This window comes from Solea solea, chromosome 21 (assembly GCF_958295425.1).
Source record: "Solea solea chromosome 21, fSolSol10.1, whole genome shotgun sequence".
NCBI classification, from domain to species: Eukaryota; Metazoa; Chordata; class Actinopteri; order Pleuronectiformes; family Soleidae; genus Solea; species Solea solea.
In genome coordinates, this window is record NC_081154.1 from 651,237 (window position 1) to 675,460 (window position 24,224).

General features: G+C 39.4%; 1 protein-coding gene across 1 annotated transcript in view; it reads right to left on the reverse strand.

The window, feature by feature from the left end:
- The window catches only part of dnah9 (dynein, axonemal, heavy chain 9), a 134,494-nt gene extending 112,883 nt beyond the window's left edge, over window positions 1–21,611 (reverse strand). Inside the window, exons 1-20 of the mRNA XM_058621034.1 lie at window positions 21,512–21,611; window positions 19,728–19,861; window positions 17,779–18,305; window positions 17,143–17,342; window positions 16,881–17,039; window positions 15,727–15,857; window positions 15,348–15,559; window positions 13,990–14,223; window positions 13,726–13,893; window positions 13,064–13,180; window positions 12,794–12,944; window positions 12,148–12,262; window positions 11,877–11,945; window positions 8,231–8,357; window positions 7,564–7,710; window positions 6,313–6,421; window positions 3,197–3,438; window positions 2,956–3,091; window positions 364–560; window positions 19–281 (exon numbers count right to left, since the gene is read on the reverse strand). Of these exons, the coding sequence (XP_058477017.1) occupies window positions 19–281; window positions 364–560; window positions 2,956–3,091; window positions 3,197–3,438; window positions 6,313–6,421; window positions 7,564–7,710; window positions 8,231–8,357; window positions 11,877–11,945; window positions 12,148–12,262; window positions 12,794–12,944; window positions 13,064–13,180; window positions 13,726–13,893; window positions 13,990–14,223; window positions 15,348–15,559; window positions 15,727–15,857; window positions 16,881–17,039; window positions 17,143–17,342; window positions 17,779–18,141 (3,140 nt within the window). The 5' untranslated portion in view covers window positions 18,142–18,305; window positions 19,728–19,861; window positions 21,512–21,611. The remainder of the gene's footprint in view (window positions 1–18; window positions 282–363; window positions 561–2,955; window positions 3,092–3,196; window positions 3,439–6,312; window positions 6,422–7,563; window positions 7,711–8,230; window positions 8,358–11,876; window positions 11,946–12,147; window positions 12,263–12,793; window positions 12,945–13,063; window positions 13,181–13,725; window positions 13,894–13,989; window positions 14,224–15,347; window positions 15,560–15,726; window positions 15,858–16,880; window positions 17,040–17,142; window positions 17,343–17,778; window positions 18,306–19,727; window positions 19,862–21,511) is intronic.
- Window positions 21,612–24,224: the final 2,613 nt, after the last annotated feature.

Consider the following 24,224-nt stretch of genomic DNA (forward strand, 5'->3'; position numbering starts at 1 on the left):
AAAGTGACCAATACCCACGTGTCTATCTGCTCCTTAAAGTTGTCCAGTGTTGGCGGAGTCTCTGGAACTCCACCGTCTGCGTAAGCCTCCATCTCCTGGCTGGTGAGAACATGGCCATAAAGGAGGAACTGATGCATGAACTCTTTCCTGTCGTCCACGTACAGGTAGCTGTAGCGCTCCAGAGAGTTCCGGAACTCGCAGCATGTTGCCATGACGCCCTGGACACGTTCCATGAGGAGACCACGCATGTTGGCCAGATCGGCCATGTCCTCCATGTCAGCCTGAGGACAAAGGGTTGACATGGATTGGAACACAGGGTGATGGAAGTGATGTTAGGTGAAGATATCGGAGCAGCAACAGTACCTGGTAGTGAGGAAGTGGGTTGTGCTGGGCCAGACGTGGCACCAGCAAGGAGATTCTGAACACATCATCGATGACTGTTTCCACCAGCTCGAAGAAACCGTCTCCAGCCCCAAAATCCATGGAGGGAGTGAACACCATGTCGGGAACCATCAGACCCAGCTGAGCCTCAAAAAGAGGGGCCACACCAGCTTTATCATCTGTATCCAAAGAAGAAAGAAATTGCAAACAGAACAGAGTAAGTAAATCTGACAATGAGCTGAATCAAACAACCAGGCTTTGTTGCACAGCATTTCCCATGCCCCCCTTTTCCTGGGTGGAGCAGTGGCTTGCATTGTTGCCTCACAGCAAGAAGGTCACCAGTTAGGATAACGGTTCGACCAAGGGCCATCTGTTTGCATTGTCTGAGAGGTTTTCTCCAGGTACTCTGGGTTCCTCCCGCAGTCCAAAAATATGCAAATCGGGGATTAGTTTAATTGTACACTCTGAAGGGTTGGCTCTGCGATGGACTGGCAACCTGTCCAGGATGTGCCCCATCTTTCCTCCTAAATCAGCTGGGATTGGTTCCTTCTTGTTTCCCCCTGCAATCCACTTTTCAGATTGTTCAAAAGTGCCAGCATCGTGATTCGGCTGTCCCGTTCGTAAGGCTTGTCCAAATACTGATCCTAATGGATACTTAAATATCTGAGCAACAAAGGATCCAACCACAACCCAACCTGTCCAGATATTTTGTAGGGACCCATTAGGTTCTAGACAACTGGTTGGACTAATTTGACTGGACAAGAATGACTCCTGATAGGACTTTAAAGACATATTTACATGTTATGTATATTCTGTACTGACTTCAGCTAAGGCTCTGTGGGTCTGGCAACAGTGATAAGGTGAAAGGGCAATCCCCCATAGACCAGATGGTCTAAACATTAGCTTGATGTGACTCTGGTGAAAAGAAGACAATCTCAGGATTGAAGTGGGTGGGGCTAGAGGCATGGTCAATGTGCTCATTCTTTTTTCAGAATCAGAAATACCTAATTAATCCTTGGGGGGAAATTACTTCAATGGATTCTAAATTCTCTTCCATCTTTCCATGGAATAAACCTGTAATTCTTCTTAATATTGAGGACAAACAATTTGTTTTTAGGGGTTTAGTCAGTGCCCGGAGAGCTGTCATTTAATCAATTCTTAATTAGAAAAAAAATGTACAGCTTGAAATTTATCTCGTGAAATGTCTCTTTGATTTCATTAAAAAAAAAGTCAATAACAAAGAAAAAAGGAGAAGACAGACAGACACATTTACCCTCACTGAGTTTAGAGAGTCAAAATATTTCAGGGTCAGTTCCTTGTCTGCCCAAACATTAAAGACTTTTTTGAACCCATGCAAGGAGACGGACGGAGAGAATGATGAAGTAGAGGTGAACATGTACAGGGAGAAGAGAAATTGGATACAGCAACAACCTGGCAATGGTTCACGGCATCTTGAATCACGTCCCAGTTCATAAAAACTGGTTGACAGAACCGGTGCCAGCAAAAACGTTCACAAGCGTTTGACATCCACTGCCAACGCAGGACCGGACACCCAGGTGACATCCAAAGCCCCAAGGACGTGTTTGCTAAGAAGCTGTCCAAGTCAGCACTGGCTGGAAGTCCATGTTTTCACTTTATGGTGGAGTCACTGTGGTCACCATTACTTAATGATCTACAATTATATTAACGGTTGGCAGCAAATGTCTGCCTTTGAGCAGGAACAAGACCAACTTAGCTGCAGCGCTACAAATACTGTTTTTTTTGTCCAAGAACATGGTACGAAACCAATTATTAACATTTAGGAGGGTTTACTGGAAGAAATTGAAAGTTCCCTTAACTATGTGTGAATAAGTTTGATTTAAAATTAGGGCTGAAGGACTTGGTTTTCAGTATTCCAGGTGCACCCAATTTCTCCCAATTAGCCTGTTTCCAGGTCAGTTATCTTGAAGAGTATAAATACAGATAATACTTTCAACAAGGAAGCCTCTTCAGAATCAAAGAATGAGAGGTAAAACATCTTCAAACTCAGCTCAAGCAAGTCCAGTTGCCTACAGCAAAACTTCTGAAGACAACTATGACTTTAGATGACTGAGAACCTTCACACACATACTTACACTACTGACATGGCTCTCAGGATTCCCACATCTTGGTTCACATCAGATTCAAGGGCCTTTCAAGCACTTTCTGAGACCAAATTCCCTTGAATTCAAGGACCGAAAGTGCTGACACAGGTTAAAAAGGAAGGGCAGCTTCTAAGGAATGCTTTGCCCATGAGAGGTGAAAAGTCCAGTTTGCTACAGCTAACTCCTGAAGATGACTATGATCTAGATGACTGAAGAACCTTCACAGACATACTTCTACTGAAGTGGCTCTGTGAAGTAGTACTATGCAGCCCACAGTATCTGCAAGAGTGAAGATAAAGACAACTGGTTTTGTTATGTTGAAGACGTTCTCTTCAGGACTCATGATGACAGTGTTGTTGAAGATGTTACACCTCAACTATAGACAACTCTTGAATGAGTGTCCAAGTCCAGTTACTGAAGTTCAGTAGAACTACTTTTTTATTAGTCCTACCTGTGTTTTCCAGGATGAACCTGAGCGAGCACTCGATGCTGTTGAAGAATCCGTCCAGGACCATGTCATCGACATACTCCACGTAGGCCTTCCACTCCTCAGAGGACGACTTGGCTCCGAAAACCTGCAGATTGCTCTAAGACAAGACAAGGAGTGACACTGAGACGGGAAAACTACTTCTGCTACATTAAAAAATGAATGTGAAAAACATTTTCACATGAGAAACGTCTTTTAAAAATACCTTCAGCAAGAAGTGGATCTTTTCCCCCGAGGAGCAAATCAGACTGTTAAACCTGTTCACCCGCTCGGCCCTGTCCTCCAGACTGAGCAGAGCGTCTTTCTTGTCCTCCTTCCTGTCATACATGGGGTTCACCCAGGACATTAAGCAGCTCTGGATCTCCTCCACATTGTCCTTGGTCCTCTGGAGTTGACTCTCCAGGTCACACACGGAGTCCCGAATCTCCTGGATATACTGCCAAATATCTGCAGTAGAGAAAGGACGGGTGAGGGCGGGGTGTCACCGAGAGGAAGAAATTCTGCCTTCACCAGATATTAAGAAACAAATGTTATGTAAATAAAATAATGGGAACAAAAAAAAATGAGGGCGAGTAACTGAACTTGGACAATGTGAGACATTTCTTGCAACACTACACATCCAACAACATGGACTCAGAAATAAACAAGCACAAAATAAAATATAATAATGGGGTTTTAATTTATTGTGGACCACGGAAGGATGTTGTAAAATTTTAAAAGGCCCTTGATAGAAAAAGCTTCCCCACCCCTGCCATAAAGAGAGGACGTCAGTGGGAAACTGTTGTAGCAGATTTATATGGGCAGCACATAAACAGACTCACAAAATAGAAAATACAGACTCAGCTCAGCATCAGGTGTGAGCTGTGTATGGGGTGCCGGATGCAAATATTGATTTAGACTTTTTATTGCTACTGCTTTTAGCCCTTTTATGCTAAAAATTAAATCACAGAAAAAAACATTTGGTAACACTATATATTAGGGAACATATATTCATCATTAACTAGGTGGTTACTAGCATGCATACAAGTAGCATACTAGCCCTTTTTTTAGTAAATATTAAGCATGTATTAACACCTTATTTAGGAAAAATCTTAATTCTTGTCGTAGTAGAGGTAGAATAAGGTTATGTTGAATAAGGTGTTTATACATGCTTAATAATTACTAATTACCTTCCTTTTCTTTGGTTGACACATGGACACAAGCACATGTTGCAGTCCAAAGAATTGAACAAAGAATGTTTTCTTACACATTTTTAGATGCATAATCCATTGTAAGGCCAAAGAAATAAAATATATAACTTGCACCAAAAAATAAACCCACACAAGCCACATATGCACAAAACACACAGAGATTCACACACTCCATGTAACATGAAGATGAAAGTGAGCAGATATATGTATGCTCTGTTCAGAGGGACTGCATGTTTTCCCCACGGACGGTCGACAACATCGGCTTTTACCGTACACGCTTCTTCTCATTTCTGCTTCCCCCGATCATCAGGGAACCCTGAGGTCGAAAGACACGGACAACATGACAGCCAGAGAGCTGCGTCAGACCTTATCAATGATTGAATACACTCTACGTACTCTTCTTATATTACATGTTTTTTTTCTTATTTTTAATGCAAAGCCTCTCTGTTCATGTTACATTTCCTCAGCGAGCAGCTCTACCCTAGAGAGGACATGAGGGGAAACATCAGGGAGGAAGAATAATCAATCAATTATATATATATATATATATATACACACATATGCTTAAACAACTCGTAAAGTTGTTTGTCAACCTGTAGTCGACTGTATAAGTAAAGTATAAATAAGAAGTATTTTTCAGAGAAATTCTACAGCTGATGGAATTAATACATTTTATTTAAAAAAAAATAGCATTCATTTCTCAAAATCACTGACTGAAAAAAAGGAATAGGCTGAAGCTCAAGGCTTATGTTGGCCAATTAATCCAATAACCCAGAATATCAGCAACAGAATTACCAAAAAAAAAAAAAACACTGAATTTAAATTATTCTAAAATTATTGAGCTTTTTAAGGCTTTTCTGAAATATAATAGAGAGCTACACACTTTTTTAACCTGATCTCTCTGAGATAAATGTAACTGTTATCATTCTAGATGACAACAAAGAGAATTTAAATTTAATTCCCAACAATGAGAAAAAAATATCATTGTCATATCTGTTTTTAATGAAATGGTTACCCTATCTTAGCATAAGCAGAGGTAAACAAACTAGTCTAACTCTGTATAAAGTTCAACGATACATAGATCAACTTGCTACCAATGTAAGCTCTGACTTAGCTTATAAATTAGCACTAGTTAGCTATGCCTGGCCTGTAAGTATTGTGTTAGCCATGGACAATAAGGTAAAAATGGATGAAATGAGAAGATTAATATTAACGTCATGACATGCAGGAGCAAACAGCTCGCGTGACTATATAGTCAAACAATACAAGAGTGCAAGAGTAAGCCTGAATAGGCTGGCCTTACATTGTAAGATATTAGCCATTCTTTAGCAATTCTTCTTATTAATATTTTTCCTCATCTATTTTTAGAAGAAATGTAAATGTAAAAATGAAGTCTGGTGATCCTAGAATAGAAACATTTAAATAAAGATAATAAGATAAATAAAGATAATAAGAAACATAAAAAAAGGAATTTTTTTTAAACAAAATAAATAAATATTTTCCATTTTCCACAAGTAAAACGCAGCTGCCAAAATCAAATCAAAGGTGTCAGTCAGTCAGTCAACTGGACAGTTCACCAGTCCATCACAGGGCCACACACACACACACACACACACAGATAGAGACAAACAACCATTCACTCTCACACTCACTCCTATGGTCAATTTAGGGTGTCCAATTAACCTAATCCCCACATTGCATGTTTTTGGACTGTGGGAGGAAGCCGGAGAACCCGGAGAGAACCCACGCACACACGGGGAGAACATGCAAACTCCATGCAGAAAGGCCCTTGATCCAACCGGGGCTCGAACCCGGGTCTTCTCGCTGCAAGGCGAGAGTGCTAACCACTACACCACTGTGTAGCCCAAAACAAAGGTGTTTGTGTTAAAATAAAATCACATTTTAAATGTATTTGCTTGACACATTACACATCACAAAAAGATGTTCCTTCTCAAAGCTGCGAGCACTATCATTTAAAATCCACCTTTGCAGAATTATAACTCAATGTGTGGACAAATACACATTAAAGCAACTGCATCATCATCATCATCGTCGTCGTGGGTTAAACCAACACGACAATTAAACGCATCGTTTCTCAGGGACGTGCGAGTATGAGTGAGTGTCTCCACACCTTGGCTGTTCCAGTTCAGAGTCTCCTCTGCTTTCCTGAGCCGAGCATCGATGTCCCCGAGGCGTCCCTGCACCAGAGGACGCTCCACGTCCAGCACAGTCTGCATCACCTGCAGTCAGAGACAATAAGAAAAACAACAGACATTGACATGTGAATTTTTCACCTCTATTTTAATGGAAGTGCAGGTGAGAGGACACGCGAAAGCCCAGAGCATCGAGGCTGAGTGTTGTCCTCATTATAGTCCCTGTTTCTGGGTCCGACCATGTTGCTAAGACGTAATTGGACTCAGTGTTCTTTAGCCAGCGGGAGCCGTGAAGTGTTGTATTTTTTAAAATTGAAGCAGCTGTGATACATTCGCTGGAGGTGAGTTAATTACATCAGTGATTGTTCTCTTATTGTTTTCGTGCTACATTCCTGAAATTGCCATTTTGGCCTGTTTTTGCCTTGTTCCCATTACGATCCAATTGCAGCACATTTTGGTGAGCTAATTCTTTCCGTTTGGGTCACTGAGTGGACGCATAATATGTTGGTTCTCCTCCGGCATCAAGAGTAAGTGGCAGTTCGAGCATATAATAATGAAACTCACTCAAGGCATTTTCTGTGAATCAGACACAGTTCACTCAGACTCCAACATGAACTTATTAGATTTTAGAGTCATTAATAAAGGTCACTCCAACATCACAACACTAGACAAATGACGACACAATTACAACACATTATCAACAGGAAAAACATTAAAAACAATTGTAATTGTAAGTAATTGTAAGTCAGAACTGGGAGTGATATCACATGCGAGTTACTAGAACTAGTGGACTAGCCACTAGTTGTGTTTCCAATACCCTTAAAGGTGCGCACAAAACTTAAATATTGTGATATAAACAGGTCACGGAAACACCTACATTTCGAAAAAACCTCTCAAATATCGCCAAAACATTCATGAGGTGAAACCGCAAAATGCTTTCGGGCCATCGTTCTCAAAGTGTAGTAATTCTAGTCTCATATCATCCAATTTTAAATCTCTTTAAAATCTTGTCCCGCGAGACTTGGATTGCGACTCGTATGTAAAACAACCTTCAATGTAAACACCTGCAAGTCGTTTTTAAAAAAAATATCGCTTTTATTTTGCGAAAAACTGTACTGGAACCACAACTACTGTTAGCAATAGCAGTCAAAAACGATGCTACACAGTACGATGTGTTACGACCAAAGTCCGACCCTACCTTTAATGGTGGCACTACTAGATTAACAAACCTTGTTGTATCGTCCCACTGTGAGCTCCAGGTTGGCCACATACTGCAACATCTGCTCCCTCATGGTGTAGATCTGCATCGCGGGTTCAGGGACGGCCTCCGTCTGGTTGTCCAACAGGTACTTCACTTCCCTCAGCACTGACCTCAGCTAAAGGAAGAGGAAGACAGACGGACTAAGAGTTATACTGAGACGCTTATTACTCTGGTGCAGGCTGCCACTGTTCCATATCCTTCCATTTAGGCCAAAAAAAGGTTTAAAGGATATCAAGATTCACTTGTAGAGTTTCTGTTGTTGGTGGACGTAGAAAACTTTCCACTAAAACTCAGATTAATGGGGAGGACAGTCGGGAAGCCTTCAGGGCAGCATGGCCCAACGTCACTGCTTTTAAAAGAAAAATTGAAATACTGACTCGACTTATTAAAAAGATGAATGTGTAGGGAAAACACAACTTTATTCCAAGGATTTATGGGGCTGTGGGCCGCCGTGTGACACTCAGTGGAAGATATTTAATGAAAGAGATCAGTTTGATGTACAGCACAACTAAACTAATGCATCACTCAGGCCGTGTGTTTGTGGTTTCTCAGGGTAAAAAAAAGCTTTATAAGCAGTGGCACACGGAGCAGCCTGCACCCAGATCCGGTCCGTCACTGTGGCTTAATGTAAAAACCTGCGGGCTGAAGTTGACCGAGATCAGCCGAGTGGCCGCGTCTCTGCTGATTAACGGCAGGCTGAGGTTGTACTGAGAGCTCTCGCCCACCGTCTCCGTCCATGTCTCATACAGGCTACCGGAAAACCTGCAACATTAAACACAATCCAAAAAACCACACAATTTATTATCAGAATGACTGGGTGACTGATGATCTGTGGAGGCAGAAAAGAGAGTTTCACACATTCAACATGAACAAAAACATGTTTGTGAAGCCACTGGGACCTCAATCACTCACAATCGGTGACAAACTTTTGATGTAACCAGTTCATCCTTGACCTTTATCTACCAAAAATCTGTTCATTTGCTGAATCCAAGTGAACTTTGGCGCCAAATTTGAAATGATTCCTTCTCGGGACATTCTTGAAATACTGCTTTTACAAGACCAGACTTTCTGAGATAGGGGCAGCCTGGAAACATAAGCATTGTTGAGTTGTTTCATGTTCCCATCACGAACATGAACGCAACACAACGGACAGATGATTGAGCCATTTTCTTTTTTCCGCTTTTTCTCTGAGGTTTGTAAACAGAGTGAATCAAAAGAAACAATAAGTGCGGAGAGAAAGTAGCTTTAACATGAAAGCGTGTGTGTGTGTAGTATGAGGATAAACGCTGATTCATGTGTCACAGTGTGGGAACAGACACTATGTCAGGCCCCCGCGCTGCTATATCAATCTGTAAACAGCCTGGGATTATGACGACGACTTAAGTGCGTGAGCTCCTTATTGGATTTCTGCTGCGAGGCTTCATTTCCTGACGGTGGCACCGCGGACGCAGAGGCAATCAAACACCTTGGTCACAGCCATAAATCACGCCGCATTTTGTCTGTGAGCGGGTAATGAATGAGTGAGTGAGTGAGGACGCCCCAACCTTTGCCTGACTGGAATGTGTATAATAATAACAATATGATGATGATGATGATGATGACAATATAACCAGCACTGTAGTTTCTGATAGGAGTAAATTGAGGGTAGAGAATTGTTGCGTTCAAACCTTCTAATGTTAACACAGCAGAAAGCCTCCACATCTTCCGCCGCCAACTAAAAACACATTACTTCCGACTCTACCTCGACTAAGACGACAAAAAAAACAACAACAAAAAACTTGCTTATACATCGCACTTATGACTAGCACTTCATAGTTTGGCTTATGTGAAGCTCTTACTTACTTATAGCTCTTATTTGTACCCAAATGTTTAAATGCACTTATTGTAAGTCGCTTTGGATAAAAGCGTCTGCTAAATGACATGTAATGTAATGTAATGTTCTGGCTGGATGATGATGATGATGATGATGAAGTGTAAAGAACACGGTTGTTTGTCTCGTGTCTGCATCTCATTTCTCAAAAGACCTTTTAAATGACTGAACTTGTCCAAAGTTACTTATAACTTCACTAACTTTCAGCTTTATACGCCATCTACTCGAATTTTTAAAGCTGGGATAGAACTATTACTTTATTACACATTTTATTTTGTTATAACCGGGTTAATTTCATTATTTATTATTCACTTGATTTGTTTAGTCATTTTTAACCACTTTTTAAAGCTTGAACGAAGAAACTTGGTGTTAAACAGTGTGACGATAGAAAATTAATAAATCCAAGTCAAGTCTTGCTTAAGTAATTATTTTATTATGTTACTGTCTTATTAATGCTTTACTATTTATTATTCACTTTTATTTTGAACTACTTTTTAAAGCTGGGATGGGGAAGTTTTTGGAATGTTTTAACATTCATACTTCCCTCTGTATATTATTTTGGACTTAAAAAATAACTCAAAACAAAAAAGTAAGTGAGTTGGCCCAATTTTTTGTAGCGACTGGCATTATTTATATAAATTTGCACATTTTAAACTTGGTAAACGCTGCCAATTAGAATAGACCATAAATTGTGCTCATTTTCCAAAGATTGTCATTAGTTATAGAAAAACTTAGTAAAAGTCTGTTGTGTTTCACTTATTAGAGAGTGGACGCTGAAAATTGCAGAAAATTGCTCAAAATTTGCACAAAATGGCTGACTTCCAGGTGGGTGGAGCTAATGTAAGTAAATTAGAAATTTGTTTAGAAAGATGAGAGCAACACATGTACCAAATTTCATCAACATCGGAAGAACTGTGTGTGAAACTAAGACATTTTAAACAGCTATGGAGCTGTATAAACACATACAAATGCAAGTTCCTCCCCCAAAAAAATTAGAAAATATGGGTTTATCCCCAAAATGATTTTGCCAGATTAAAGTTATTGATCAGTGAGATGTTCGTTCCCTGTTTGTTGTTTCATTCTTGAAAAAAATGCCCAAACTCTGTCTTTTTGCCTCTAATAATACACAATAATAATAATTCACTTTGATTGCGTATAGACTGCAGTGGGAGTCATCGTCGTCTCGCAGCCTATGATGCTGGGTGAAAAAAAAACAAAGAGACCATTTCTCACTTGGCGTCAGTGAGTCAGCGACAGAACACATGGGATTATGGGAATCCAGGAAATAATCTGCGGAGCAGTGGCCGCAGTAATGAGAAGATAAATCACGCTCCGACACCGATGTCAAAAAGCACAAATGTTCACTTTAAGAACGGAGTCTGAGGAAAAAGGAGCTGAAATCTGATTCATGCGATCGGATCGTTCCGGTCATTTTAAAGCTTTTATTAAAAACACACTTTTATAACATGTTTAGACTTAATTTCTTGTTGTGTTTTGTCCTAATTTTGGAGGAATTAATACAAGTTTACATGTGTATATACACTTTATTTAACACTTCCCTTGTACAGTGTTTCAGCTTTAATTTTGCACTAATTACCTGAGTCTTACCTGAACTTTATTTAAAACTTAAAGAGTTTTAACCTTTGATGTTTATTTTAGCACATTTTGATAAGATTTTTATTTCTGGCCTTTTAATTACAGTATTTTCTAAATTTGCAAATGTGCAAAAACTTAAAATCTACATTTAATATTTAATTTCATGTTTTTTAATCCAATTTAGTCATTATTATTGAACTAATTGTTAAACCATTTATCTGAGTTTTATCCAAGAGTCTATGTTTATTGTTACCTTTTATTTTTTTATTTTAGTTTTAATAGTGTTTTACATCAGATTTATAGTTATGTTTTGCTCTTATTTTAATAGCATTTACCTTGGTTTTTATCCAAGTTTCCATATTTGTCTTAAAATGTATTAATTTTTATTCTACTTTTTGTAGTTTACATGGGTTTTATACCAACTTCAATATTTATTTCTATTTTTACTCGTTTATTTATTTTAACATTTAGTTGGAAGTAGGTAGACCATTTAATTTCAGAGTTAATTTTCATGTTCTACATTTGTGAGTTACTTTTTTTTTTATACATGCTGCTTGGTGCACTCTTATTTTCTTAATTTTACTTTGTCATTCTGGAGGATTTAGGCAGGGGGAAGAAAATGCCTTTTTCTTTATGGTCTTCTTTCATTTTATTCTGTATTCCTATGCTGATCTGGAAAGCACTTTAGTTAAAGCTAAAAAAAAAGAAGGTGACGTCTCTGTCTGTGATTCTGTTTCATTTTTCTATCTGCTCCTTGATTCACTTATAGAAACTTCTGAGACTGATGACATGTGGAGTAACACAGAGACACACACCTGTCCAACAGTTGCATCATCTCCTCGTGCTTCTCAATGACCTTGGCTCCTTCCGTCGACTGCAGACACCTGCGGAGAAGATGAGACTCGAGTTGTAACTTTTTACTGTCCAATATTCCACAACACAATCACCTTTTTACGAGCACCTTTTAAAATTGTCCCTGACAACACAACTGTCTCTGCAAACGGCTTCAATTTCTTATCTGCGTCTCTGCGTCACAGAGACGGACGGGTCTGTGCGGTGTCAGGTGAAGAAGAAGAAGAGACTCACGGGTACGGGACGTGTCTGAATTTGTTGAAGGGAGTCTGGATGCGTTTGTGGAGCTCCTGGACCCAGCGCAGTCCTCCGGCCACCGGTGGCATGTTCTTACTCACGGGAGATGAACCTGAGGAGGAAGTGACATCAGTGTGTAACATTCAAGAGGGTTTATTGGCAGACAACAAAAATGTGTTGCCTAATGTAGCTTTAACTGTCTCAGGACTTATGGCTTGTTCCAGTTGTAGTTAGAAATCGGAATTCTGCTATAGACTTGTAGCAAAAAAGTATTATTATCATCTTATCTTAATTCCAAAATCGGAGGCTAATCCTCTGAGTGGTTGAACATATCTGGATGTAAATATCTGGAAAGATTGCTGTCTTTAACAGCAAAAATAAGAAATATTCCTAGCGTTTCCTATAATTTTGGAGGACAAAAACAGCAAAAAGATGATTTTGTGCTTAACTGATGGACTCCAGTGGCCCATAAATGTGTTGAAACATGTCCGATCAGTGTTTTAGACACCGTACTTGTACATGAAGTCCTAAAAAGGTGGTATTGGTGCATCTCTCTCCATATTTACACCCGTCAGTGTCATAATTTTAGCAGAAACTCTGCTCATTTATGCTCATGTGACATGATCGTCGTCATGAGTCTCACCCAGCTCCTCTGTGAGCCGCACGTGTCTGTTGCAGATGACTTTACAGTCATCCAGCTCCTTGTCAAACGTAGCGACGAGGAGAGGGTATCGCTCCAGAGCATCTGCCGCCACTAAGCTGCGTTCCAGCAGGCTCCCAAACATGTCCAGAACCTGCACAAAACAGATAAGGGGGGGGGGGGGGTTGTCTCTTTAACACTCGTTTATGATTTATGTTTGTTTATTTGTGTGTGTGTGAGAGAGAGAGAAATAGAGAGATTAACTCCACAGACCTTGAAGGCACAGTCCAGTCCAGAGGAACCATCAAAGGCCTGACAAAAGATGGCTCCCAGACGCCGCTCGATGTCGTCTACCCTCCGTTTCAACTCCCTCACATCTTCTTCAAACTCCTGCAGGGCAGATAGCTCAGCTACACCGACAACCACAACAGCACACAGCAGAGCCACCACCACATATTCTATTTATTTTTTCTTTTCCATATCTCACTGACTCACAGTCATCCAGAGGGGAACACTGACTCGCTCTTACAAGCAAGAAATAAATTACTTTTCTTGCTCCGGCTCAGAAACATCTTTGGTTTAGCAAGTACAGATTTTAGGTAGAAGGAAGAGAGAGAGAAAAAAAACAATTTGCCGCACAGACGCTGGAGTGACCGGCAGCGGTGATATTTGCGAGACACAAAGAAAGCGAGGGCGCGACCTGAGAAAAAGTGACTCCAGACGTTGTTCGATGAAATGAGAGCTCATTTTTCTTGAGTGAAACCCTCAGAGTTTTCATCCTGACGAAACTTAAAAACAGCAGGTGTGACGTTCACAATTAGCTCAGGCCACCACTTAAACAAAGACTCGTCTGTTTTGTCGGTTTGATAATAGATCATTTTGATAAAATAACAACTACAAAACAGTATAAATGAGGCTTAACATTCTGCACGTACCCTGTTGTCCAGGTCCAAGCAGTCGTGTGGCTTCTCTGTGAAGACTTTGTACAAATCAACAAACTCCTCATAGATCTGCTGGACCTGATGGCTGAGGGCTCGACCCCTGACCCCTCCAATCACCACTTTCTCGAGCTTCAGCAGGTCCACAGCTGTTAACAGGACATCCTAAAAAAAGACACAGACAGGGACAGGGCAGTCCACTGCAGTATCTGGTTTCATTTTTAAAACAGTCTGTCTGTAGCGTTTAGATTGATTTCTCACCTTTATGGTCTCAATTCTATTCACAAAGCTGTCAAATCTACCGAACACCAAATGTGGGGAAAAGTCCCAGGGCTTAACCAAGCGCTCGCCCCTCTGGTACTGGCTCAGGTTTGCCCTGCGGTCCTCGTAGGTGCTCCTGAAGAGATGCAGGACCTTGAGGCTGGTCTTCACCTTCAAGAGACTCTCTGGAACTTCTCCTCTCAGAAGCTCCTCTGGAACTAGGTAGACCTGCGCCTGGTATTGCAGAGAAGATGCACAATAATGTTGGAGGAGAGGGTAATTGTAAGTTTGGCTTCAATTTAATATCCAACACTTCATGCTACAACATGTTCAAGGAAGTTCTCACATCCATGAAGAATCTACAAGATACGTTTGCCATATAGGTTAATTTAACTCCAGTTTAAGGGCCCTATTCTTTGTTAGACTTGTCTGCTGTGACAGTAACAGGCAAAGAACACATGTAACAAAGAATTAATCTTAAATATTTGTTGATCAGTTTTACTTTGAGCAAGAGCCAGGAGTTAAAACTCAAGAAAAAGATTTGGCAGCAAAGATGAAACTGTTCAATAACATGTTTTGCCACTCCATGATAAATCTATAATGTTCTAATGTGACATGTGATGATTAAGATGGGGTGGAGTGGCTCAGTGGTTAAGACCAGTACACCTGTGTGCAGAGACATCATGGTCACCGGTTCAATTCCACCCCTGGCAGGTTGTAACTCAACTCCCTTGTAGTCGCTTTGGATAAAAGCGTCTGCTAAATGACATGTAATGTAATGTAATGTAAAAATATAGTGTAACGCTTTGCTTCCCCCCTTAAAGTTCAAAACACCAATTGTGCCGCTTTTTTATATTATAATTGTTCATCTGTATTAAGATGATAAACTATCTTATCTTTACAAGCACCTAAAACCCTTCTAGCATGATAAAGTCTCATGGAACGGACCTTGTGTGTATATTTTCCTATTGTTATACAGTACAGTACATATCACAACTAGGTCTGCAACAGTTATCTGATTAATCAATAATAAATAGACTGCCAAATCAATTGTATTTTCACCATTTTGGACCAAAATAATGAGCATTTTCTTGAGAAAACAATCAGTTAATGTGAAAAAAAAGTTAAAAGGTTGTAGCAACAGCGACTTGGTGTGATTTAAGTTGTTTTTGAACTGTCATATACGCCCCCTCTGGTTGTATGAAACGTTACTCCACATTTGGGGTCAGCGGAAATGCAAATAAAATGAAAGACATTAATTTATTAATATGTTTTAACATTTAATTCTCTTAAGGAGGAAACTATAAAAGACATATTCTTCACAGTGATTCATCGATCAAGGACTGTCGGCTGTTGACCTGCTGTATGAGGAAGTTGCAGGTCTCCTGCAGCAGGACGATGAGTCGTGCCGGGTCGTCGTAGTACCTGGAGTTGGCCCACACCAGACACATCATGTGCATCAGAGGCCCGATTTGACGCCTGATCTCGGGGAACTCTGCGCTCTCCATGTCCTCAAACCAGCGCTGCAGAGGCTTCAGGTAGGCGCAGATGTCCTCTGCCTCCATCAGCGCTGGAGGAGTGAAGGGTGCCGTCAACGTCAGATCAACCGTGAAACCCCACAAGTGGGGAAAAGAACGCAGTGGATAAATCATCCCTCAACCAGACACGAGCTGCACTTCAGAGCTCAAGCACAATTACATTTGTCTCCTGCCTGTGTCAGATGTGTGGGTCGATTACCTGCAAGAACGTCCTGCCGCATGTTTGTTAACGCAGGGGAATAACAGCTCTCCACGGCTTCCAACAGTGTCGCCATCTGAGTCGCCTTTGAGGAGGTTAACTGGGAGCGGAGACCCTCCAGATCTGCATATCTTCAAGTGGAAAAAAACAAGATCCCTTTAGAGGACCTTTAAAGTTTTTAATGAACCCTTTAACACCTAGGCCTCAAAATGTCCGTCTGGACTTTTTTTGTGCTTATTTTAACTGGAAAAAGGGCCAGAAAAATGTCCTGTGAGTAACTGCTTTTTTCCATTTTTCCAGAATAACTTTCAATATCTGACAATTTACTGCATGTTAAAATAGTGTATTAACAATTTAAAAAAACAAAAACCCCACTGTAGTTGTACATGAACACCGGATTGCCTAGGTTGTACATTTAAAGATAGTAGTGGAAAAAACAGCCAAAAAGCTCTATGTTTCAGTGAAAGAATAGTTACATAATTACATTAATCATGTTAAGTCTGCGGGAGTAGATGCAGACGTCACCAGTCGAATGCCATGTTCTGTGATGTTCAAAACTTGCGCAAGTCTCGTTGCATGAACTAAAACAAGTATACATATAAATATTGAAAAAATCGTCCAAAAAAACTGATTTAGGGCCAAAAATAGTGAATATTTTCTACTCTTTTTGAAAAAATTATTAGTTGTTGGGTCATAAATTTAAAAAAAAAGTGGAAAATTGACCAAAGATATCCACTTTAATATAAAAGTTACTCATAGAATCATAGAAATAATTGTCGATGAATTCAGCTGTAGATACATAATTGGTTTTAACACCATCCAAGTTGAGTTTGAATTCTTCAGAATTGGATATGAGAATATCTCCCAGACAAAAGTGTCAGACAAGGAGAACAAACACATTCGTCATGTTTATACGGAGGAAAAACTTGATGACATTATTAACTAGAAAATAAGATGATGCTCTGAGTTACTTTCGTCCCACGATGGTTCTGAGAATCAGACAATTAGTGTCATCAGCCAGAAACTTAGAAAATAAAACAACTTTGCTCTCCCGCAGGGACCATGTGTTATTTATTTGCACAGAGTCCCGTCGCTGGGACGGAGTGTTTAGCTGCCAGTGGATGCTTTGTGTGTGTAATAATGGAGGCGCTGACCTGTTCTTCCAGAAGAGCAGCTCAGTGTGAGGTGTGGGGTTCGGGCCTCCCAGCAGAGCCTCGGAGGAGTCCTTCTTCAGGACGGCACAGATCTGATGGCTCCACTCGATCACCGCAGACTCCAAGGCGTAGATGAGGCCACTGTCCACTGCTCCCGTGCTGCTGTGGTGTTTTTTTTTTTTTTATAAACCATTAGGAGGCTACAAGTGGGAGAAATGACGCGTGATGACACCAAACCTTCACGCCCCCACTGTTTGTTTACCTTTTGTCCGTCTCTGGGGCAACTGCCTCCACTCTCTCGGAGCCAGCGGGTAGCGGCAGCAGGGTCCGGCCTTGGACTTGGCCCGACACCACAAACACGCTGCTCTTCAGTGAGTGGACGTGGTGTAAGAAATCCTTGTTCACCGCCTTTGGCATGTCGACGTGGTCCGTCTTCATGCTGGAGAGCAGCGGGGCCAACACCTGCCAATGTTTTTAGGGAAATAAGAGTTAAACAGTTTGTACATTGTATTGTCTGTGGATGTGTGGTGCTAGTTGTTTATATTTAATCTCATATTAAATAGACTAGGTTAGCTTGTTAGCAAGCCCTTACTGGCAGTACATACAAAAGGCTACTTCCACGGATACAAAAACTTTCCAGTCAGGTTAAAGAATTAGATATTTTAAGACAGTATATGAAAACAAGGAAAACCACAGAATTTCCCTCGTGTCCCCATGTTTTCACTCAGATGGTTCAAGCCTGTGTAACAGAGGTTCTCAGCATAGGGGGCACTGACAGATCTGGAAGCTCTATGTGTCAGTAACTCATAAAATGACCTAAAGCTATCACTCTACGTCCAAGTAAATGTGTCAACTGCAAAATCCCTCAGAGCCTCTAGCGGTCATTGTGGTGTACTACCTTGTCCACAGCACACAGCAGCTGTGGAGCAGCAGCGGAGCAGCTCCACATGTTCAGCTCATCCTTCATGGAGTCCACAGTCAGCGCTGCGTCGCTCCGCTTCACAAAGTTCACTGTCCTGCCCCTGGACGCGGAGGCGGCGGCGAAGGAGTCCGCGGCCTGCAGGAGTCCGTCGGGGGCCACAGAAAACACCAGCGTCCTCTTCGCCACTCTGTCCAGGAACTCCTGCACGTGCTGCCTGTTGTCATCACTGGACACGCACTTCTGCCAAACGTCCTTCTTCACCCTCAGAGCCTTCAGCACGCACTCGCCTATAAAATCCACCCTTTTGTCTTGTTTCTCCTCAGCAGCAGATTCCTCCATGCTGCTGCTGCTGTTCAGAGTTGAACTGATTGTGTGTTCCCCGCTGCCATGGCAACGCAAAGTTTGGCCGTCGCTAAGGAGACTGCATATACTGTAGCGACCTGGATGTGACCCTTTGATCCCTGCAAGTTACTCCACCTACTCACTGACTGACACCTATTGTTCTGTGTGAGTTTCAGGGAGTTGAAGTTGTTGTGAAAGAAAGAAGAAAAAACACCTGAATATATGTGTGTATGCAAAACTGCAATAAACAGTGAACAACACTGATTTAAAAGTCACAATAAGCAATAAAACTGTAAGGAAATACAATAAAATGATAAAACAAACGTTTCAATGAATTAACAGAAAGCTAAACTAAAAAAAGATATGTCTGAAAGATTACCTTTTAACAATATAGTTTAGGTTTTTTCTGGGACAAAAGGGCCATTCGTTTTTTTTCAAAAAAACAGTTATTTTTCATAATAAGTTTTAATCTCACCCTAGGGCTGAAGACAATTCTAAAAAAACAAGCTTTCTTTATGTAGTAATTCTCAGAATAAAGTTACAAGATGCTCCACTCATAAAAATGTGAGTTTAAAGACATAAAATAAAAAACAGAAACAGTCAAATAGCAAAATAAGACTACATACAAGTGAGCAGTTAGAGTGAATTAGTCTTTTACATGTCCACAATTAGGAGTGTTTATGTATGTGTGTAAAACTAAAGCAGCAGTTATTAGTGTAACTTTCATGTTGCAGCTGTATATCCCTCAACTAGAGCTGAAACTATTACTCAATAAATCGATTACTAAATTAATCGTCAACTATTTTAATAAATCGATGAATCAGTTTGAAGCTTTTTCATGATTAAAACCAGATTTCCGATTGTTTTAGCTTCTTAAATGTGAATATTTTCTGGTTTCTTTGCTCCATTTAACAAAGAAATCATTAAAAACTGAATAATATTGGATTGTAGACAAAATAAGACGTTTAAGAATATCATTATTTCCAGGTTTAGAAAACACAGATCATCATTTTTTTATATTTTTTGTCATTTTACGGACCAAACAAGTACTCAATTAATCGAGAAAATAATCAACAGATTAATAGATCATGAAATTAATCGTTAGTTGCAGCTCTACCCTCAACTCACTGTTCCCTTCGAAGTGTGTTGGAGAACTTATGGAGACTTCAATTAGCATCAAAACCCAAAAGAAATGTAGTTTGTCCATTGTGGGCTACTGTAAAAACACAGTGGTCCAAATCTTGAATGACCTGAATAATATACAGTAAATATAAAAAGCTCATTCTGGGATAAAGTAAAGCAATTAATACAATCAGGTGATTGTACGCTTGATTTACGTATTTATCGTTTTCAATTTCTGTCAAATGATAATAATTTCACACTGGAGCAACAATTCAGACACAGGAGAATTGGAAGACAAAAGACAAGTTGGACATGGTTCAGCAGTTGTTTGTAAATGGCTTAACTATGAGCAAAGACAGCAGTTATTTGATAGAAATCACATAAGTATCAAGAAAAGGAAAAGGTTCCAGTCTTGCAAAGGGTTTAGCCAAGACGTTAACACAGAAAAATCCACTACAAACCTGTGAAGACAGGTGTGGAGAACCCAGGGGCTTTAAAGGCAGGTCGCTGATGAGTCGCAATCAGGATGATGATGAGAGACAGGTGTGTGTGTGTGTGTGTCAGGAAAATGGGTCAACCATTGCCAGCCTGGACACTTACAACATGATGACACATGGGGGAGACAAACAACCACATTACAGGAATGGAAAATTAGAAAAACACTGTAATAGAGGACACTAACACAATAATGTTGGGTGTTTATAAAAACATAGCACCAGTGGGACTACAATGTTCGTACAGACAAGTTTAAAGGCGTAGAAGAAGCTTAATTTTAATGATTTAACATATTTAATAAAAGTTTGTTTTCGAGTTTAAAATTTCAGGCTTTATCTTCATTTTCCAGAAGGAAACATGTCTTAAAAACCTATAAGAAAAGCCCAATTTTATTAATTTAACAACAGCAGTTTGAAATTTCTGCAATCGTTTACTCTACGATAGTTTGTACATGAGATTCAGAAGGATGTGATTACCAGGTTTGGCCCCAGAGCAGCAGCACTAGTGTGCCATTAGACTTTGTGATGGTCTGTAAGCATCATTGCTTTAAATATAAACATGTTCTTCGTTTCAATCAGCACAGCTTCCCCCCCGTAATGTCACTATAGCTGCTTTTTGGATCAGAAAATTGATTGAACATTGATTATTTATGAATTGATCAGAAATAAAAAATATAAATAAACGTCCAGGGTTCAGAGTGTTGTCACACCATTATCATAATTCAGAATTTGGATACAGTAAAGTTGATAAAAGTGTGTGTGACGTCTTCAGTTTGCTCATGTTGGATGTGATAAAAAAATAAAAAATAGGCTTAACGGCTACACAACATCAAATGTTTTCTCTGACGTCTTTTGTCTCATGGAGGTGTGTGTGTCGGAGAAAACCTCCAAGGACAACATGTGTGTGAGGACCAGAAGGCATGAGTCATGTAGATTGTCCAGAAGCATCCAAAATGACTTTGAAGATTAAGATGACAGAGCAAAGAGAAATGATGCAGGTTTTGTTTCTTTTCCATTTCAGAATCAAAGCAGCCGCTCATTTGTTGATATGATGGAGATAATGGAAGGTGGACATTGGGAAAACAAAATCCAGGATCAGGCCTGTTCTGTGTTTACTGCAAATAAAGTATGAACCTGTGAGATATATATATATATATATATATATATATATATATATATATATAAAGAAAGAAAGGTTCATCAATATGAGGTTGCATGGGAGTGGGAAAGTCTCTGACTCTCATAAAATGGCTGCCAGCAAAAACAGATTTTACCCAATATATTTACCCAATAATTTGCTTAAGTGTAAGAAAACGTCACAAGATTATGTTCACTAATTTATCTTACTATTAGACCACATATTCCAACTAGAAACAGAAGTTTGAATTCTACTCACTCTCCCACAACAAACTCCACAGAGAAAATTAGCATTTTAAATGCACTCTCACTCACAAAATGGCGGCCAACAGGGACACAAAAAACTGATTTTAACCACTAAACAAAACACATATCAAATAACATCTACATATGCTTTAAGTCTACGAAAACGTCAGAATATGTTCAGTAATTTATCTTACCATTAAACAACATTTTCTAACTGAAAACTTAAGTTTGTAAACCGCTCAATGTCCCATACCAAACCCCATAGAGAAAATTGGCCCTTTTAGCTCACACAATGGCTGCCAGCAAAGACACAAGTATAAACAGAGATTTTAGCCACTAAACAAACGACTTCCGAAAAAAATATGTACCTGCTTAAATCTTTAATAAGTCAAAATAATGTTCACTGCTTAATCTCACCAACAGACAGCATTTTACAACCGAAAACTGAAATGTGTAAACCAATCACTGTTCCACACCAGACTCCATAGAGAAAGTTAGCATGTTTTAGCTGAGTCATTTCCTGCTGCTACCAGCAGGAAACCAGGAAAAACAGATTTTAGTCAATGAAAACACTTACCTGAAAAAATCGACACCTGCTTGAGTCTATAATAGGTTAATAAAAATATCCGCTGTGTTATCTCACAGTCAGACAACACATTTCTCTCGATTTCTATCCCACACCAAACTCCATAGAGGAAAATTAGCATGTTTTTTTTCGTAATGTGGCTATGGCCCCTTCAATTGACATGGTCATTTCAATGTCGTTTAATGAAACATAAAGTGAAAAAGGGTGAATTCAAACGTGTTTTTTTTATCAATTAATATATCGAAAATACTAAGTCAACACTGAATAAAAAAAGAGATGTTCAACGATTTAAAATAAGCGATAATGAAATGGGCGGATTGTTTCTGTTTAGAACCGGCGTTTACAATGTACGACAGGACATTGAACGCAACACACAGCAGGCTAATTAAGCCACCTACGGTGGATGCTAACTTGCTCCTCCACAACAAATAAAATAATAAAATAAACCACAATGGTTGGATTATCAGCGATGACAGCTCAACAAGAGACAATTAAGAAGAACTGAAGACCGTTCAAGGTGAGTCTTAACATGTATTATACTTATAATAAGTTCTAATTTGTAAGGTGTGTCTGAGTAGTGTTTACCTGTGCTTGAGTATACGTGTCCACGGGGCTGACAGTTGAAATGTACACCTGTTTAAGTTGATTACAACTTAAGAGGAACATGTTCACGGCTTTAGCTTACCATTAGACAACATTTTTCAACGTAAAGTTTGTGAACTACTGTCCCACCATGTTGAAATGTGGGAAATGTGTGAATTTCTCTGTGAGATGAATAAAGTATCTATCTATCTATCTATCTATCTATCTATCTATCTATCTAAATACCTGTACCTATATGAATGGAACGTTTAAAGAATTCTAAATACAAATAAAAACAAAGTGGTTTTTAAGCAAAATTAACGTTTCAGCCACAGCATAGGGGCCAAGAAAATTACTTTTTGGCAACTAGAATACTACATTTAATGTTTATGCAAGGCCTTTACTTATTTTACAATTATTTTATGGGCCTGGTCCTTAAAATGTCAGAAAACGTTGATTTGTGTTTTTCAAACCTGGGCATGATGATGTTCTCCAGTTCTGATTTCAGTTTTAATGAGCAAAGATTCCAGAAAATATTCACATTCAAGAAGCTGAATAATTGAAAAAACACTCAAACCTATTTACTGATAATCAAAATTGAACAGTTGTTGCAGCGCTAGTGAACACCTGTAAATCATTTTAATTACAGTAGTTTCAGGACATACCAACCAAAGAGATACATTTGCTATCACCACAGAAATAATGTATATTTGCATGTTATGGTGATTTAATTCAGGTAAAACAGCTCTACATGTCATGTATACCTTTGGAGATACTGCTTCAACAGGTGTTTGTCATGTAAAGTGGCTGATTTTCATCATATTTGGTGCAGGAAAATGTTTGGTGCCTTTTTAAAAGGACAAAGTCTGAACATCTTGGCTGTTGTAGGTCACTGGCTGCTGTAAATCCGGTCTTACTCTGGGCTTTAGTTTGAGTTTGTGTCGGAATACTGCAGCTGGTTGTGGTAACGGCTCTTAACAACATGCAATTACGTTGACAGTTTATGTGAGAACAGCTACCAAAAACCTGTGGCAGGGTTTGATTTCAGCTGTAGATGATGATGATGAGAGGTCCATTTTACTGTCAGAGACAGAGGCTTCTCTACTTATCCTGTCAAACGTTTACTGTAGACTGACTTTTGTGGCTCTGGGGGCTGTTATTTAGAGAGTTTTGAGAAAATAAAATTTTAACGTGACTAAAAATTAAAATCACAAACCGGGGACATTGACTCGATAAATGAAGTGAAAGTTTGAGGAGGTTCAACTGAAAATTATTGGTTTGCTCTTGGAAATCTCCTGAAGGGCTGCAAATATATACGTATTTTTTTATTATTGATGACTTGTTTGGTTCCTAAAATATGAAAGAAATTGTGAAGAAATGACGAGAACCTCAAAACAATATCCTAAAATGTCTATTTTTCCCTCGTACAAATAGATGCACAAAATGGTCATGTTTATGTCACAAATATTCAAAAATGGTCATTATAAAGTTTGAAAAATATGTTAATTCAAGACATTTACTATTACAAATAATGATAATATTATATCATTATCATTATATCATTTTGTGAGAAGTATAACAATATAACTACATTTTAGGTTAAAAATGGGGGGATTTTGTGAGTTTCTAATCTTCAGTTGTGAGTTTTCTTGAAGATGTTTCAACTCTTATTCAAGAGGCTTTGTCACTTTTGACTGGCTGGTGTTTAAATAACTGGAGTTTCCTTGGAAACAAAGTATGAACAAGTCAGTCTTTTGTAGAATTTAAAGGATCCATTTGAGTCTTTGGACGAGGACAGGAAGTACGTCACCTCTCAGCAACTTTAGACAACATTGAACACTTTAAATTGACATTTTTATTGCAGTAATAATACACTTAACTCACCAGTTATATCATATTTACCTTGCTTATTT